The sequence below is a fragment of the Stigmatopora nigra genome, chromosome 8, assembly GCF_051989575.1.
Source record: "Stigmatopora nigra isolate UIUO_SnigA chromosome 8, RoL_Snig_1.1, whole genome shotgun sequence".
NCBI classification, from domain to species: Eukaryota; Metazoa; Chordata; class Actinopteri; order Syngnathiformes; family Syngnathidae; genus Stigmatopora; species Stigmatopora nigra.
This window is the reverse complement of record NC_135515.1, coordinates 13,223,197-13,241,627: the sequence shown is the minus strand read 5'-3', so window position 1 is coordinate 13,241,627 and position 18,431 is coordinate 13,223,197. Positions and strand designations below refer to the sequence as shown.

General features: G+C 40.0%; 1 protein-coding gene across 1 annotated transcript; it reads left to right on the top strand.

Annotated features, from left to right (window-relative positions):
- The first annotated feature begins 406 nt into the window (after positions 1 to 406).
- On the top strand, positions 407 to 14,643 carry yif1b (Yip1 interacting factor homolog B (S. cerevisiae)). Its single transcript, XM_077723120.1, has 8 exons — positions 407 to 592; positions 3,927 to 4,026; positions 5,944 to 6,073; positions 6,145 to 6,249; positions 6,650 to 6,786; positions 7,008 to 7,163; positions 7,339 to 7,432; positions 13,852 to 14,643. Exons 1-8 carry the CDS (start codon positions 556 to 558, stop codon positions 14,005 to 14,007), a joined length of 915 nt encoding a protein of 304 aa, XP_077579246.1. The 5' UTR covers positions 407 to 555; the 3' UTR covers positions 14,008 to 14,643.
- The last annotated feature ends 3,788 nt before the right edge of the window (positions 14,644 to 18,431 follow it).

Below are 18,431 nucleotides of genomic sequence, written 5' to 3'. Positions count from 1 at the left end.
TTCCACAGGATGACTGAGGGAGGGTAAGTATAAAGACAGAGGTAAGTGATCCATCTTATTCTTGTTGGCATCGGTGAGGCAACTTGTAGTCGCCGGAAAATGGCGCTCAAGGCGGAGAGCTAACAAGTATGAATATGTCATAAATAAATGTCATAAATGTGTCTGGCCTGGGAAGACGAACTTGTGGAGAAGCACTATACAATTTCGTCATACGCTGCTGAGGGTATGATGACTACTAGGCTTTTTGTCAAGTCAATGATGACGACAATGCCTATGTCTGATTTTTCATTTTTTCATTTTTTTCATATCGATTTTGCGTGAATTGCATTCACTCCGGAAATAATCCGAAAATGGGACAAAACTACTTCATGGGGCAACGAAGATGGCCGTTATTTACTTGCTCTTTTGACTCCGCCCTTAGACATCTAGCTTCATAGACAATATGTCCATGCAACCTACAACTATGTAAATACTACTGACTGCCTCGCTCTCTTCTTGCTAGCTAATAACTCGAGACCCCCGTCGACGCCGGTGATCTGACTGAAGCAGAGAGAAATGGAATATACTCTGACACAGAAAAGCCTCAGATATCGTAAGTGACGTCCACGGGTTCAATAATCAAATTATTTCTTGGCTACTTTGTGTTCTTTTGAGCTGCTTTTCTAACCACCAGACAAGACAAGATTGAAGAAAAGAGCTAGTCAGTTATGGTAATTTCTATAAACCATCATTAAGATGACAACAATCATCATCGATAAGCATAATTAAACGTGCAATAATGGCCTTAATTGAATAAAAGAATACTGTACTATGCAACTATACCTTATAATACAAAGGAGCAGCCACCCATCCATCTATTTGCTTCCTAGCGGGCGGCTTTGACTCATTGACTCATTGGCTGCTATTCACGGCCAAAAACGTTTAATCTATTTGAATTTGGAGGTACTCCTAGTTCAGCATTGCACCATCGCAGTCAATGGCACTGAAACGTGCTCATTCTATTAATTTCTTACTGTTATTTGCGCTAAATGTCTTCCACGGATCCCAGGCCATTTGATCTGCTGAGCCCGAATCAACACAACCGAATTGAATTGAATAATTTTTTTGTTTATATACAAGTATAATGAGATTTAAAGTTTCACCAGAAAGTCCACAAATAACAACAAGCAAACAGACAAGTAAATAATTTTAAAAAAAAGTAATATATGAATAAGTAGTCCAAGTGAGATCAGCAGAGTAGAACAGCCTTTTTCCGTCCAGGATGAGTTCTCTGGTTTTGGAGACGTTTAGCACCAAGTTGTTCAGAGCGCATCACTCGCTGAGTCTGAGTACTCAAAAACAATCGTACAGATATATAATCAATTAATAGTAATGATAAATTAATCATCAATAGACCAGTACCATATTTAGTTTGAGTCTGTTTGGCTTGGTTGTTATGGCTATGTAGCGCCTGGCAGAGGGTAGCAGATTGAAGTGGTGGAGCTGGGATTTGAAGATGCTGGACAGGGTTGGTAGGGAGCAGTTGATGATCTGTTGGGCTGTGTTGATCGCCTTCTGCAGGTTGTTCTTTAGTTGCTCCTTCTTAAGTACTCTCAGGAAATGTAGCCTCTGATGTCACTTCTTGACGAGTGCTGTGGTGTTTGCCGCGCACGTGAGATTAGCAGAACTCTGGACCCCCAGGAATTTTAAAGTCTCCACTCGCCATTGATAAACAGGGGGGGACAGAGCGGCCTTGTTGCGTCGGAAGTTCAGGATGAGTTCTCAGATTTTGAAGACGTTCAGCGCCACGTTGTGGAGAGCGCACCACCTGTTTATCGTACACCTTTTAGTTGTTCAATGAAAAATCCAATTAATTAATTATCAACTCATTACTATTGTTAGCACCTCATTTCTTCAATAGCTTCCAAGCTATTTAACGTATTGAGCCCAAACCAACACAAGTGATGTTTTTTTGTACAAGTTTTTGCTTCATTTATTAGATATTAATTTATTTCTGTTATTAGCAATTATTTTGTTCTATAGCTCAAAGCCATTTGACATATTTACACCAAATTAACTGAAGTGATGGGCGACTACCTACTGTTTATTTTACACCTTTTATTTTTTTCAAAGACACCCTCCATTTATTAACTATTAATTTATTACTATAATTAGCACCTATTTTCTTCAATAGCGCCCATGCCCTGCGGGGTTGCTGGAGCCTGACCCAGCTGATTTCGGGCCAGAGGCAGGGGACACCCTGAATTGGTGGCAAGCCAATCGCTGGGCACAAGGACCAACCATTCATACAAACATTCATACCCAGGGGAAATTTAGAGTGTCCACTCAGCATGTTTTTCGAATTTGGGAAGAAACCAGTGTTCCCAGTGAAAATCCACGTCGGGGCAGGGAGAACATGCAAACTGGATCGACCTGGATCCGAACCCAGGTCCCCAGAGTTGTGCGGCCTATGCGCTAACCCTTTAACCGCTGGGGCGCATGTTACATTTTTTTTCGTTCAAATTTGAAACTTTAAACTTTTCTGAATAATTATATACTAAATTCCTCATTATTCAATATTAATAAGAAATATGTTCCCGTACTTGATGAGGTGTTAGCGTGTCGGCCTCAGTGTCCTGAGTTCAAATCCAATTCGGTCCACCTGTGTGGAGTTTGCATGTTCTCCCCATGAGAGGGGGAGAGTGGTAGGAAGAAAGGTGGGGGACTAGCTGTTTTTATTGATACTAGATGGTGCAGTCCTGGGCATATTACTGTGAAGGAGCAACTTTGCACTCGAGATATCGAGCTAGTAGCTGTTAGCAACAGGCCGTTTTACATCCCCCGGGAGATCTCGTACGTTATCGTAATAACTGTGTATATACCTCCATCGGCCGATGCAGCAGTGGCTCACGAGCTGCTCCACACTACTGTGTCCCGGCTACAGACGTCACACCCCCAGTCTCTCCTTCTTATCTCTGGTGATTTTAACCATGCTCCCTTGACTCAAACTCTCCCCACCTTCACTCAGTATGTGAAGTGCCACAACAGGGAACGAAAAACTCTGGACCTGCTGTACGCCAACACAAAGGAGGCGTACAGCTCAGTCCCCCTGCCCCCACTGGGCCGCTCAGACCACAACCTGGTCCATCTGATCCCCACCTACATCCCTATGGTGAGGAAAATAAAACCTACCACGAGGATTATACAAAAATGGACCGAGGAGACCAGCATGGTACTGAGGGACTGTTTCGAGAAAACTGACTGGGAGGTGCTGTGCAATTCACATGGGGAAGACATCCACAGCTTGACCCACTGCATCACAGACTATATTAACTTCTGTGTTGAGAACATTGTACCCTCCAAGAAAGTCTGTTGTTACTCCAACAATAAGCCATGGGTCACCAAGGATCTAAGCCCCCCCCCCCCCCCCCCCCCCATCGAGAGGAGTGGTGTCCAAACCCAAGCTGTGGGTGGTGTTGAGCCCGACGACATCGAGCGGGAATTTCTTAGCCTCACGCAAGAGCTCAGGCTCTTTCCCAACCAGAGAGACAACATTCCACATCCAAAGAGCCAGTTTCTGCAGCCGGGGATTGGACCTCTAAGTCGTATTGTAATTGGAGTTCGAATTTATTGAAAGTTTATTATTATTGTGGACAAAAATTATTTGATGATTTTTTTTATTGTTTGATCACCCTGGTCTACTTCAGCCACAGACTCAGATTCCCATTATTTAAGTCTTAGCAACTGAACAGGACAGGGAAAAATAACAGAGACACTGCAGTGAACACATGCTAGTAAAAAAAAGCACAAGATGCATATGTCAACTGAATGCTATAAATTTGTGAAGTGCTTGTTACTCCCTTTGTGGATGGTTTGCAAAAAAAACTAAAACTAAAATGACGAAAGAACAACATGATTGTACTGACTTTCCTTTCCTCTTCACCCAGAGCCCAATGTACGTCTACGAAATAGCTCCATGGAAGTTTCCGATGGCAACCAGTTGTTTGAGGACACAAGTCGCTGTGGTTCAGAGAAATCCCACCTGATGTGAGGCTCAACACACAAATTCAGAAACCCACATCCACACACTCGTTCTTTCATCTATCCATTGAAAAGCACAACAGAATTAACAGGTCAACAGTGGAAGCACTATATTCCTTTAACTCTTTGTAATTAGTAACATTGTTTTAAAAAGTTGATTTTGCAATATATCGTGATAGTATGTTGCATACTTCTCATTGTGATATAAAATTTGTGTTTTGTTGGAAATAAACCTTAAGTACTGCACTTCCACTCCCGTCCACTAGTTAACAGCATGCAGCCGCTATGCCTTGCAACCTACTGGAAAAAAAAACTGCACAAATGGAGTATGGTGAAAGATGGACATATTAACCAACTTATGTTACTTCAAAATAATCTAAAGTCAAAACACCAACAAGTTAGGGTGTTCAAGCTTTTTTTGCTCCAAAATCTACCTTTGATGGAGCTAACCTCGCTCAATCTACCTTTTTTCCCTTCAAGCCACTGACAAAGCTCAGTAGTTATGTATTCTGATCACCCAACATGATATGGGCATTTAGTAATCATGTTTGGATGGAGGAAGGCACTGTTTCCCAGCTCAAGTCTCGTATAAAAATTTACAACGGAGTAATACTTTGACCAACAAGTGTCCCACCCAATATATGAGAAATTTGTGATACGAGAAAAATTCAGAGCAAATTTTTGCCCTGTGATACGAGACAAATTTGAGATATAAGCATACAAGAGAGACGGTTCCCGATGCGGCTGCAACGTGGCATGGTATGCGAGAAGCTGCTCATAAGAACAGTATTGCTGTCTTTTTCTCTACATCTCTGTCACGTAAAGATATCTCTGAGCATAGACCATACAGTTTGCATTTTTTGTTTTTTTTCATCGTTAACCAGTGCAGAATTAAGTGAAAAACAATGGGTCTGAAGCAAGCTGGTGAAATGAAGAGTAGTGAGAAGAAAAAGCGTGTGATGACAATCGATATTAAGCATGAAGGTTTTTTTTCAAAGAGTGGGAATGGATCCATTTGTATTTAGTTATTTTATATGGGGAAAAGTTGATTTGGGATACGAGTGAATTGGCATACGAGTTCAGTCCCGAACGCATTAAACCTGTATCTCAAGGTATTACTGTATATTTATTCAATAAGTGGATCAAATCTAACTGGCACAGGATTTACCCATGGTACCTCGGTGATTGATAGATTGAACACATTTAAATGCCTAAACAATAATAAGTGTTTAACCGCAGTATTCTTGCACAGGAAGAACCTCAATGAATCAATTTGTATTTTGGCCCTGTTGTGGTTTGTATGCCTGGAATGCCCAAGATATTGTTTTTAAATGCCTTTTTTAAAAATATTCAAATAACTATTCGTGGGCATCCCTCTCAGTGCAGCATTGTTGACAGTTGCGAACCACCAGCACAACTCAGCAGACATTTTAAGGATTCTCTTCAATTAAAAATAATCCCAGATTAAATAACAATAAAAAACAGAAATATAAGTATTTAAAAATGAGGAACAACAAAAAGTAGTCAGAAACATTTGAGTGAGTTTAAAAATTGTACAACATCCATTCATTTTCCTTCCTGTTTATTCTCAAGAGTTGCAAGGGGTGCTGAAGCCAATCCCAACTAAATAGGCGCACCAGGCGGGGGACACCCTGAATGTTTGGTCATCCAATCGCAGATTACAGGGAGACAGAACTACTCGTAGGGGCAATTTAGACTGTTTAACCAACCTACCATGCATGTTTTGGGGATGTGGGATTAAACTGAAGAAAACCCAAGTCCAGGGAGAACATTAAAGCTCCCCACAGGAGCGTCTGGACCTCCGATCGAACCCTAGATCTCAGAACTGTGAGGCTGACGCACTAACCACTCGTCTACCGGGCCGCCAATTTGCCTACAGTGAAAGTGAAATTCTTTTGACAGGAAACAACATAGCGGACCTCAGGCAGCGGGTTTTCCGGATCACTCCATGCTTTCAGACCCCATGTCGAATCTCGCCATGGCTTATGGGAGCTCGCTGGCATCTCGGGGAAGGGAAATGATGGACAAGAATGTAAGAGTGACTCAAAGATTTTTGCCTCTTTTTGTAACGAAACATGACTTAAGTCTTTTTGTGTTTGGTAGCTGGACAGATTTATCCCAATTTCCAAGTTGAAATACTACTTTGCAGTAGATACAGTGTACGTGGGAAAGAAGCTGGGTCTTCTAGTTTTCCCTTACATGCATGAGGTAGGTGGGCTAATTTTTAAAAAATCCTATTCTTAGAGCTCCTCCCTAGATTTTCATTGTTTCTTCCAGAACCTCACGAGGTATAAATCTATGAAATGACAACCTACACATCTGACTTTGGTTCCATTATTTCTGCTATAATTGAGGTTTACATTTCATGTTTGTCTGTTAGACCAGCGGTCCTCAACCTTTTTCTCACCGCAGACCGGTAAAGCGAGAAGTGAGATTAAAAACGTTAATATTTTTTACTCTGACGGACCGGCACTAGGTGGTTCGCGGACCGATACCGGTCCATGGACCGGTGGTTAGGGACCACTGTGTTAGACCACACTTGTGGACTGGTTGCAATGATTTCTTTCAGATATGTTAACATTCATAGTGTGTGACCTGTGTGTTGCAGAACTGGGAGGTGAGCTATCAGCAGGATACCCCCGTGGCGCCACGCTTTGATGTCAACGCTCCTGATCTCTACATCCCCGCCATGGGCTTCATCACGTACGTGCTGGTGGCTGGGCTGGCCCTGGGCACACAGAACAGGTAGTCGTGATCCTATAAGGAAATTTCAAGAAATTAAATGCTATTCCATGCTCTGAGCCAAGTTGCTTCGAATCAAATGTTCAAGGCAACTCCAGATTTTATGTGACTCCACTTGTCGCTCCTCGTGTTCTCAACCACAAAGGTGTCCATTCCACATTTACATAGATTGTTTTCTCTGATCCCTAATTATGATTCATTTGTGTCTTATTTGAAAACCTCAGGTTTTCTCCCGAGCTCCTGGGCGGTCAAGCAAGCTCAGCACTGGTGTGGCTCATAATGGAGGTCCTAGCAGTCCTCTTGTCACTCTACCTTGTGACTGTTAATACTGACCTCACCACCATTGATCTACTCGCATTCGCTGGATACAAATATGTAGGGTATGTGCTTCAGTTTTTGTACATGGCCCTTTGTATATTGGTAGTTTAATCCTTATTTAACCTTTCTGCATCATGCAAGTATACTGATTAAATTAGAGAATATCCACATGAACAATAGAGCACAGGCATACTCCATATTGTCTAAATTGTGTGTTGTTTGTGTCTCCTTTTTTAGAATGATCGTTGGTGTAGTTGCAGGACTTATATTTGGGAGGCTAGCCTACTACATCTCTCTATTGTGGTGCTGTGCTGCCATCTTTGTATTTATGGTGAGTAGCAGTCGGTTCCGAACAAAAAAACCTATCAATCCTAAAGCAGGCATCCATTACCACCACTTGGTTCAAGGTTGCAGTAAACACCTGAAGCATTAGGGACACAAGTACTATGAAAATAGGTAAAGCAAATTTTGATAGCTTCTTAATGGCGAATTGACAAGACAAATGTCTACAACATCCAAGAACAAGAATAAATTTAAGAAATTGTGAGCAAGCCTCTTTTATAAATTTTGATGTCTGGCGCCATGGTTACTGAAAGATGAGCATTAGCCCTCAGTCTTACCAGTTTAAATGAATTGGAAGTCTATTGCCGTTAACGGCTTAGAATCAGTTAAAATGGATGAAAAAAATCGGGTATTAGAGTGTTACTTGGGGCTGTATCAATGTGTTTCTGTTTTGTTTATTTTGATTTCATTCATGTAGCTTTTATTACCATTGTATTAATTTATTTAATTCATTCATTTTTCAAACCGTTCTTCCTCGCGGGGGGTACTGGAGCCCATCCCAGGTAACTGAGGGTACCATGTGGAGACAATGTGGGGGGCCACCCTGAATCCTTACCCAGCCAATTACAGGACACAAGGAGACACAACCATTCACGCTCAGACTTATGAATAGGGCCAATGTAAAGTGTTTAACAAAATTCTCTGCATGTTTTTGGGATGTTGGAGGGAACCAGAGTACCCGGATAAAAACTCGCGTAAGGCAGGAAGAACATGCAAACTCCACACAGGGAGGATCAACCTGGGATCGCATCCTTGACCCTGGGAAGGCCTATGGACTAACCACTCGTTCACCGCCATATTAATTTATTCATTCATTATATAAAAATAGAGGTGCATCCGTTTCACACCTCTGGTGTCCTGGGTTCAAATCCAGGTCAGTCTACCTGTGTGGAGTTTGCATGTTCACCCCGGCCCTGTATGGGTTTCCTCCTGGTACTCTGGCTTCGTCCCACATTTCAAAAACATGCATGGTAGGCTGATTGGATACTCTAAATTACCCCTAGGTATGGGTGAGTGTGCGGGGTTGTGTCTCCTTGTGCCCAGCGATCGACTGGCCACCGATTCAAGGTGTTGTCCCCTGCCTCTGGCCCGGAGTCAGCTGGGATAGGCTCCAGCACCTCCTGAGACACTAATCAGGATAAAGCGTTTCAGAAAATGAACAATTCTGAACCAGAATACACTGACACAAATGAGAATTTCCAACATTGCTCTCATTGCTCTATTTAATCCATTTTTTACATAATAAACCAATAGACTGTCTAGTGTAACATAGCTTATTTGATAATCCACACACACATTGGATAATATTATCAATTTACATGGAGGTAAGACTAATAGCCTTCACACCTTTCATAATATTGATGGTTATTGATCGTGGATCTGTGTATCTGTGTAATGTCATCCTTTTGTATTTTGCGAATTTGAATTATCAGTGTACTTTATCAACTAAATGAAATTGACACATTGGTTACATCAGTGTTAACTTTAGTTGCATATTACCTTGCACAAACGTCGACTTGCATGAATTGTTTGGGTGCTTGTCATTACTGCTAGCCGAGGAAGAAAGTGGTTAATTCAGTATCGGCAATGCCCCTTCAATCAGCAGAAAAAATGCTTGAAGCCATTTTTGTCCATGTTATAGTGAACAAACGTGTCATTGGTAAAATGTTCACTGAAGATTGTGGACTCCTTATTAATTAACAGTTTTTAATGTGTTTCGATGTGGAGAGAGTCGACCCAACTTTTCTTCAATACTTCATTCTTGGGGCGTTGCAATAATGTCACAATGTTGCTCCGTCCCTTTAGGCCAGGGGTGTCCAAACTTTTTGCAAAGAGGGCCAGATTTGGTAAGGTGAAAATGTGTGCGGGCCGACTATTTAGCCTGACATTCTTTGAACCATTAACATTAAATGCAAATGAACTTTTTGGGATTTTTTTTTAATTACAAATGGCATACTTTTACATTTTTTTTTACATTTAGGTTTTTACCGAAATCACAAACCACAAAAAATTAAGAAAACTATCAAGGATATCTAAGTTCATGTGAAACATCACATATTATTCACTATTATATGCTCACTGTAGGAACAGTGCTGAAAACAAAACAATGATCACTGCATATTCAAACTGTGATTTTGACCATCACAAAAAAAATAATGAACTGAGATTTAAGAATTTATTCAACTCAGAGGACTTAACAAATATCTTGCCTGCACTAATGTGAAGGGTGATACTGGGATCTTTACTGCAGTATGTAGTCCAGGTCTTCTTTGCACGCTAACGAGAAAAAGTCAAACTCAGTTCCTTTTGCCTCTAACTGTCTCTTAATATCTAATGAAACGTCTTCAATTCTCCGTGCCACAGTATCACGAGCCAGGCAAATATTGCCAAACTCTTGCTTCTTCGCGGGACAAATTTTCTCAACCATTTTCATTACACAGTCTTTAATAAATTCACCGTCACTGAAAGGTTTGCAGTGCTTTGCAATTAGTGTTGCCACTTCGTAGCTTGCCTTTGTGGCATTTTCATTTGACTCACGGGCTCTTGTGAAAAAGCTTTGCTGTGCCGTTAAAACAGCTTCCAGTTGCTTCACTTTTTCACCGCGTTCGTTCCCAGTTAGCTTGTCGTAGCTAGCATTTTTCGTCTGGTAGTGCCTCTTAATGTTGAATTCCTTGAAAACAGCCACAGTCTCTTGGCAAATTAGGCAGACACAGTTGTTTCGTATTTCAGTGAAAAAATACTCAGATTTCCACTTCTCCTGGATGCGGCGGCCCTCCCGGTCAACTTTCCTTTTTTTGTTTACATGTTAGAAATGGGCTGGGCTGAAACAATGACGCAAGGGTCACGGCGGCCAGAGTGCGGCCACAGGGCTACTGCCATCTTCTGGTGAAGTGAAAAATAGCTTTTTGTACACATTTATTTTATACTGTGGTCAACAGTGCTGGCGGGCCGTGTATTATTGATTTCATGATAGAGGCCGTGGGCCGGTCAAAATTTGTCCTCGGGCCTTATTTGGCCCGCGGGCCGGACTTTGGACATGCCTGCTTTAGGCAATAGGCAATGAGCATTAAATGGCGCAGTGGTATAAATCCTTGGTATTATTGAAAACCGACTGATAAACCACAAATAAACACAAATGGTGCTGCTTTACTGCTTCACAAAGAATAGCCACCAAGGGCGGTCTCATGATGATATAGTGGTAGGGACCTTCAAGTTACGACAACATCACATTGTGTTTTAAACCCACCCTAAATAAGTACTTGAAAAATCAGACCGAAAAAGGTCCAATTTAAATGCCTCGAAATTCACACCATCGCTACGGCTTCCGCATCTTACTTCCGCATTTGAATCGACTGCACTTTGACCGAATACATTTGGTAACACGAGTGCATTGTGAATCATCCGAGTTAAAAGTTCTGACAAATGATTTGTCTTTTGCGACTTCAGAAAATGTATGAATCGATTTCATAGGTAGCCTCTTGGTTTAACATTTTGTTTTGTTTCACAAAGTAAGTAGCGTATTTCTCGCATATAAGCTGTATTTCTTGCTAAAAAAAAGATGACTGAATCCAGTTTATGGCTTATATGCACATAAATTAGACTTGACATGCACGGAAACTACAAGGTGACAAAGACGGAACTCCATAACACAAGACAATGCGGCCGATACGGTAATTTATTTCAAAATAGAGAAAAGATAAGATAAGACGCTAAACAATTCTTTTTGTCATCTATTAATGAAATTAATGAAAAAAATGCGGTCAATCATTAAAATATCAGCGTAAATATAAGTGTAATGTGTATCTCATGCTATTATTGCACCCAGGAACTTGGTGAACACTAGACCGCTACAGACAGACTTCCCGGTTGTACTGCTCACGTTATTTCCTTTTTGAATTTGTCTACGTGCAGGAAACACCCTTTCGGAACACGGAAAGTAAATGACAGTAAATTTGTGACTATGAAATCCAACAAAATTGGTCTTTGTTTTTTTATTTTTATTTCTTCAAATCAAAATCAAATAAAAAAAATCAAGATCTTTTATTGTCATTGTACACAGCTGTATATAACAAAATTGGTGGTGCTACTCCACAAAGTGCGTTTTCCCAGTAAAATAAAAAGCATAAATAGTAATATAAAAGTATAAATATTCACATCCTGGCTAGGTAAATTCTAAAATATTGCACATTGTTATTGCACTCCCTGAAGTTATTCCACAGAAGGGAATTGTGTGTTGTGCTAACGCAAGTTCAGAGTCTTGATGGCTGTGGGGGAAAAAAACTGTCCTTAAGTCTATTTGTCCGTGCTTTGTGAGAACTGTACCGTCTGCCAGAGGGCAGCAGCTGGAACAGGTTGTGACCTGGATGGTATTGGTCCCTGACAATGTTCCTGGCTCTGCTGAGGTAGTGAAGGCTGGCAATGTCATTCAGTGAGGGCAGAGAGCAGCCGATGATCTTCTGGGCAGTGTTGATCACTCTCTGCATGCCCTTCCTGTCTGCTGCCGTGCTTCCAGGGTACACGCTATAATGCAGTATGCCAGCATGCTCTCCACAGTGGCTCTATAGAAGGTTACCAGAAGCTTACTGTCCAAGTTATCCCTCCCGAGTACCCTCAGGAAATGAAATCGTTTCCGGGCCTTCTTCACCGCTGTCGTGGGGTTGGTAGACCAGCAGAGCTTGTCCGTGACGTGGACCTCCAGGAATTTTAAGGACTGGATCCTGTCTACGCATACTCCATTTATGAGTAGTGGGGCCAAATCTGTGTTGCGTTTGTGAAAGTCCAGGATTATTTCTTTAGTTTTTGTGGTGTTTAATGTGAGATTGTTCGCCAAACACCACAAAGACAGTTTGTTGCCCTCATCTCTGTAAGCAGACTCATCCCCCCTGAGATGAGTCTGACCACAGTGGTGTCATCGGCAAATTTGATGATGGAGTTAGAATGGTGGGTTGGTGTAGTCTATGTGTACAGGGAGTACAGACGAGGACTCAGTGCGCAGCCTTGAGCCAAGTCTAACAGTTTGTGGACGGTTGGTTTAGAAGTTATTAATCCAGTAACAGATTAAAGAGGATAGTCCAAGGTAAGATAGTTTGTCAGCTAGAATGTCCGGTATCATAGTGTTGAAGGCTGAGCTATTGTCAATGAAAAGCATCTTCTCGTAGTTCCCATGGTGCTCCAGGTGGCTCAGTGCTGTGTGTAGAGCTACAGCGATGGCGTCCTTGGTGGACCGATTTGCTCTTTAGGTAAACTTGTGAGGGTGAATTGAGGGAGTTATTGTATCCCTGATAAGGCGTCTCCGTGTGGACCGACATTTGCACATTGCACAACATGCGAGTGCGTGTAAGGGACTAGCTGCAAAACCAATGTTAATGGTGTAGAAATTTTAATTTGCCAAAAAATTATCAACAAATTATACTTTGTTCACTTTTTATACTTATTTGGATTGGATAACTATTCATCCTGTATTCGGGAAAGTTCATTATGACAGTAGCAAGAGGGTGAATGCAGATACAGGAAAGGCATAGTTACAAGTTAGAAAATACTGTTGCAAAGGACGCAGAACAACAAAGCAAAAGCGCAAAGTACAAAGCAAAGTATATGGAATCATTAAGAATCACCAAATTAAATCATTAAGAAAGAAATGCAGCAAAAACACAATATTTCAATTACCATATTTACCCTCGTATATACTGCACGCTTCTATAAGCCGCACCCCTAAAATTGCCTTTGTATTGTTAAATGTTACAATTTCTCGCGTATAAGCATCAAAACATCTAAATTATTTCAATGGTTCATATACTGCAATAGTTGTCACTTTGAACAAGAAAAAAAATGAAAAAAAATTAAGTGGAAATTTTTTAAATTTCCCAAATCAAAGTTACTCGCATCTGGCGACCTAGGTAACTTGGCAGCCCCCCGCCTTAGGTAAAATGGCTGCGGCCCGAGCGAGCAGTGAGTTCTTGTCACGTTTTACGCAAGATTATTTTTTTCTTGAATTTCATTTATAAACTTCAAACGTGTTTATCTTTTCACTATTTTGAAATCAATGACCGTAACGGCTGCGTTGTGTTGCGTCATGACGTTATAGTCTTATGGCAGTCAACTTGCAGTTTTGTACATGTCGTCTTTTTATGCGCATAAAGCCGTACCCTCTTAAGTCATTTTTTTGTCTGACAAAAGCGTCTTATATGCGAGTAAATGCGGTAATGTAAAAACATGAAAATAACTGTATGATTTAAATTGTCCTACGTTATTTTTTGTTACATTTTATAATATCGATTTTCACGACGGAAAAACTCCAGAAATAGGGTCGACGGAGGTTGCCCGCTCTGTGAGTGATTTTAGCCAGCCTGTGACATAACAAACTTTGACCGTTGCATGAAATAATCACCGTTTGTTTTGGATTTTCAGACCCGGACACTGCGTTTAAAGCTTTTGTCCGAAGCTGCAGCAGAGGGGAGGCTGGTGATAGGAACCAGAAACCAGCTGAGGATGTACCTCACAATGTGTATAGCCGTGGCGCAGCCGGCTTTCATGTACTGGCTTACATATCATCTGATCAGATGAACACATCTGCACTCGTTGAGGAGCCAAGAAGCTGCCTTATTTATTTATTTTTTAATCAGTTTGTTGGGGATGAGGTGAAGTAGCACTCCATATCTTCATGGAGCTCGACACCACATGTCAACAAATGTTTTTTTTTTTAATTATTATTTTACCTCTCACAGGGCTGTGTTTATTTGTTCTGCCATATTTTTGTCCGTAAAATGTGTAATTTTGTTGTTGTCCTACACTGCAAATGTTTTTGAGGATGATTTGCGTTTTATTGTTCCATACATTTTTTTTCTTTATTTCTCCACTTGTGGCACAACCATGTCGTTAAACTCGTCGACAGAGTTGCTCCCAAAATTAAAATGACCCTTATAGTCGTGTGTGTATGTGTTAGATAAAAGAAAAAATTTGGGTTGACATGTCAGCACAAATACTCAACTGTCCGACACTGATCAATTAGTTTTTGCTCTGCAAATGACTGAAATGTATCTGTCCAAAGTCATAGTGACAACTGTCAGTTTTGCCTGTATTTAAGACACATTCACTGGTCATTCGACTAGAGTTGCAAGAACATCGCGCTGAACAGGACTCCACTGTTAGAGCTCTCACTCTCCACTTTGCAGTTTGGTAATAAACCTTTTTCCTATTAAATTGATCTCACCCTTTCTTAACCTCCTAAAGTTGTATTTCAGATCTATCTAAATATATCTATATCTATATAGATATAGATAGATAGATTGTAAATGAATGTTGTTATCTGTAAGTTGTTATTATATATATAATGACAACTTACAGATCACAACATTCATTTAGAATAACAAGTTACAGATAACAACATTCATTTAGAATCACAAGTTACAGATAACAACCTTCATTTAGAATAACAAGTTACAGATAACAACCTTCATTTAGAATAACAAGTTACAGATAACAACATTCATTTAAAATAACAAGTTACAGATAACATTCCTTTAGAATAACAGGTTAATTGGATAACTTTTTCATCCCGTATTTGGGAAATTACGTGTTCAGCTTAGCAAGAGGATGATTAAACAGAACAGCAAAGCAAAAGTACAAAGCAAATCAAAGTAAATTGAATCATCAAATCATTAAGACATAAAAGCAGCAAAAACACAAAATGAGAAAGAGGATGGAGCTGCCGCGGCCACCGGCTGCCACTTAAACAGCGCCATTTTGGTTGCGGTAGCTAAATCGGACTCAAAAAGACGTAAAGTTGGACAAATACTGGAACCACACACAGGAAGTCTTCCACGAGATGGGGAACTTCTGCAGACTGTGCCCGAGGTGGAGAATATGCTTAGTCGCTCTTCCAAGCTTATCCGCACAGTTCCTCAGTAGTCTGAAGCTGAAGAAAACAGCAGCAGGGGAGAACTCCTCGACTCCGTTGCTGGTAGGCCCCGACAGCACTTCCATCTTATCCCAGGATGGAATGGTTGGTCAGAAGCGTTGCCTCTTCTCCCGGCCCCTTTGTCCAGCTCCGAAACTCCGGCGGCACCGAGGTGTTACTCCTTCTGCTGCGTATTGTAACAGCTAGTCCCATGTGTGTGACAGTGTAGGCATGGCTGGCTGGTTCCAAAAAAGTAGCCGAAAGCCAGGCGAAAAGAACAAGGAAAGTTGTAAAAACACTAAAGTAAAAAGTATAAAGTACAAAGTAAAGTAAAAAGGAATGTATCAAGAAATATTAAAATGTAATTAAATAAAACAGATAAAAGGGGTGTAAAACATGAAAAACATAAGTCTACAGAGCTACTCCCACCGGCTCCTGCTTGAACGGCGTCATCTTGGAATTACAGATAACAACATTCATTTAGAATAACAAGTTAAAGATAACAACATTCATTTAGAATAAGAAAGGTATTTATTCACAGCCAAACAAAGTAATCATAACATAAAAAAGTAGTTATAACAGAGATATTGTAAATAACACCAGGATAGAAAACATTGAGATTAATCTTTGAATTAAGGTCCTCAGCAAATCATTTTGAATATATATTTCCTAAAATAATGGGAAATTATTTAAAATTAACATTTTGTTCTTGTTTGAATCGGCAGAACACTTCCACCTGATGGACAAAGAACCTTACTGCAATTAAAGGATTAAAAGGGCACTTTTTACCGGGTAATCAAGCACCTTGGGCTCGGTTCTAGTCTCTAAAAGTACTTTTATTTATGCTGCGGTATTCGAATTTATTAATTTAATGCTGTTTTCGGCTGGATTCAAAGTCATTTTAGTGCATTTTGGGGGGTTTTGCCATTGACGTCCATGGCTGTCTTTTACCGGGGAAATCACTACCCTGGGCTCTGTTTAAGCTTCCAAAGAGCTCCAGTATCTGTATTTAATCATTATATGCCATTTTCCCCATGATTTAAGCACATTATAACTATTATAAATATACAAAATATTTTTTTATATTTATAATATTTATAATGTGCTAAAATCATGCGGAAAACAGCATTTAATCATTAAATGCCGTTTTCTGCGTGATATTTAGCTGCTGTATCTGCTCTAGCATTTCATCTACTAATTCTGTCGCTGCTGTTAGTTAGTGTGTCTTACATTTTCATACAGCTATGTGGTTACTATGAAGACCCGAATAATAGTAGGGAGTGGAAAATTCCAAATGTATTAATAATAGTAGGCACCGGAATAATAGTAGGCAGTGGAAAATTCCAAAAATAATGAATATTAGTAGGCATGAGATAATTAGTGCCGGATAATCGTGTTGCAAAGTTGTATTACAGTTGCAAATAATTGCTGCAATAAATTTCGTATAATGTAACTCTCGTGTATATTAGGCCTACCAATACATTGTAATTATGTATATTGCAACTCTACCAGTGGCAATTGCACATTCTTACTAGTACTAGTACGTTAGTAAAAACAGCACATGTGCTTTACACGTAGAAAGTTAATAACATAGAACCATGTTGAGGCTGCACGGACTTAATTGAGGCAAAAATTAATAATCGTAGGCACCCGAATAAGAATCGTAGGCATGCGAAAATTTGAGTTGAAAAAATAATCGTAGACATACGATTATTCGGGTCTTCAAAGTAGGCTTAAAACCCCAATTAATAAAAATCATAACAATCTTACTTATTCAATCACTATAGTTTGTCAAAATCTAAATGCCTTATCAGTCAAAATTAAATATGCTAGCTGGTATTCTATTTTGATCACTGCTTCGTATAGTTCAAGAACTATTTGTTTTTTCCTTTGCTGCAATTTCCTAAATTAACTAATCATACTAAAAATAGGAAAAATACAAAAAGCAAACCAGGCTGCCGTCTCCTCAGGAAAACAGCTTTCCCGTTCTCTGAAACAGTTACATTTGCACCAATTTATATCCAAAAACAGATGCACACATTTATAATTCTGATGAGTTGAACCCACTAAAATGTAACCAGATCGTGTTCGTCAGGGTTAATAATTTTAGCAGAATTGCGTCCTTTAGAACACCCTATTACTTATTAAGTCCCAATTCAATCAAAAATGTGTATTGCGTTGCATATTAAACTCAGTGGTTTGAAATTCAAAATATATCACAATCCAGTAGTCTTTTTATCAAATGTAACATTCCATTGTCTTTGGAGTTTGTCTATTATCGCCTATAAAACTTTCTTAATCAATATTTTTAAATAATCTGACATAAATTTTTAATCTAGTTACATTTCTATACATTTTCTTTCTAATTGTTTACTTTAACTATCTGTAAGAAGGTTTGGTCTCAATTTAAACACTTTCACCCTTTTTTATGGAGACAATAAAACCAATATAAAAAGTTATGGCTTATGGCTTTCGGCATTGCTCCCCGAGCCATAATCTTTCCAATCAATATTGGAGTGCTTGCCATCACGTCTGATCACGTCAATAAGTTTGTTTTACCAGTCTCCTTGAACGTTTCAACTGAGAAAACCCTCTTACAGTGCACAAGGTGGATCGGCTATTTTCATGTCTGCTGGTTGGTCAGCAACACTTGTAAGGACGTTCTCATGTTTGGGTTGCTCGTGCCTCTTCTCTATACTTTGGGTTGAGCACACATGCTCTTGGAACCACCATTGGTCCAGCTTGTTTCCTGTTGAGAAGCACAGACTCCTGCTAACCCAAATTCAATGCATTCCTTATTTTTTCCCCCAATGCAGATAGCCTGATTAGCCTTATCATCTAGCTCCAATCGTGTAGTGGATAACGGAATTTAGCATGGTCTACTAAATAGGATTTCCATATTTTGCTGTCCGGTTGATCTCGTTATGTGGGTGCAATGATTTCATAACGAAATATGGAATCTTTTGTCAATCCCGTCAAATATTCTGTTAAGCCAGTTTGAATGCGATTATCACTATAAATCAATGGTACTTTGGAATTTCATATTATGCACTGTCTTTGTTTTTTTCCATCTCAGTGCTCTCAAATTTCG

Coding starts and splice junctions, on each gene's coding strand:
- yif1b (XM_077723120.1), top strand. CDS start 556: ATGGAATATACTCTGACACAGAAAAGCCTCAGATATC. Junction 593..3,926: donor ACAGAAAAGCCTCAGATATC/GTAAGTGACGTC, acceptor CTCTTCACCCAG/AGCCCAATGTACGTCTACGA. Junction 6,250..6,649: donor TTTTCCCTTACATGCATGAG/GTAGGTGGGCTA, acceptor TGTGTGTTGCAG/AACTGGGAGGTGAGCTATCA.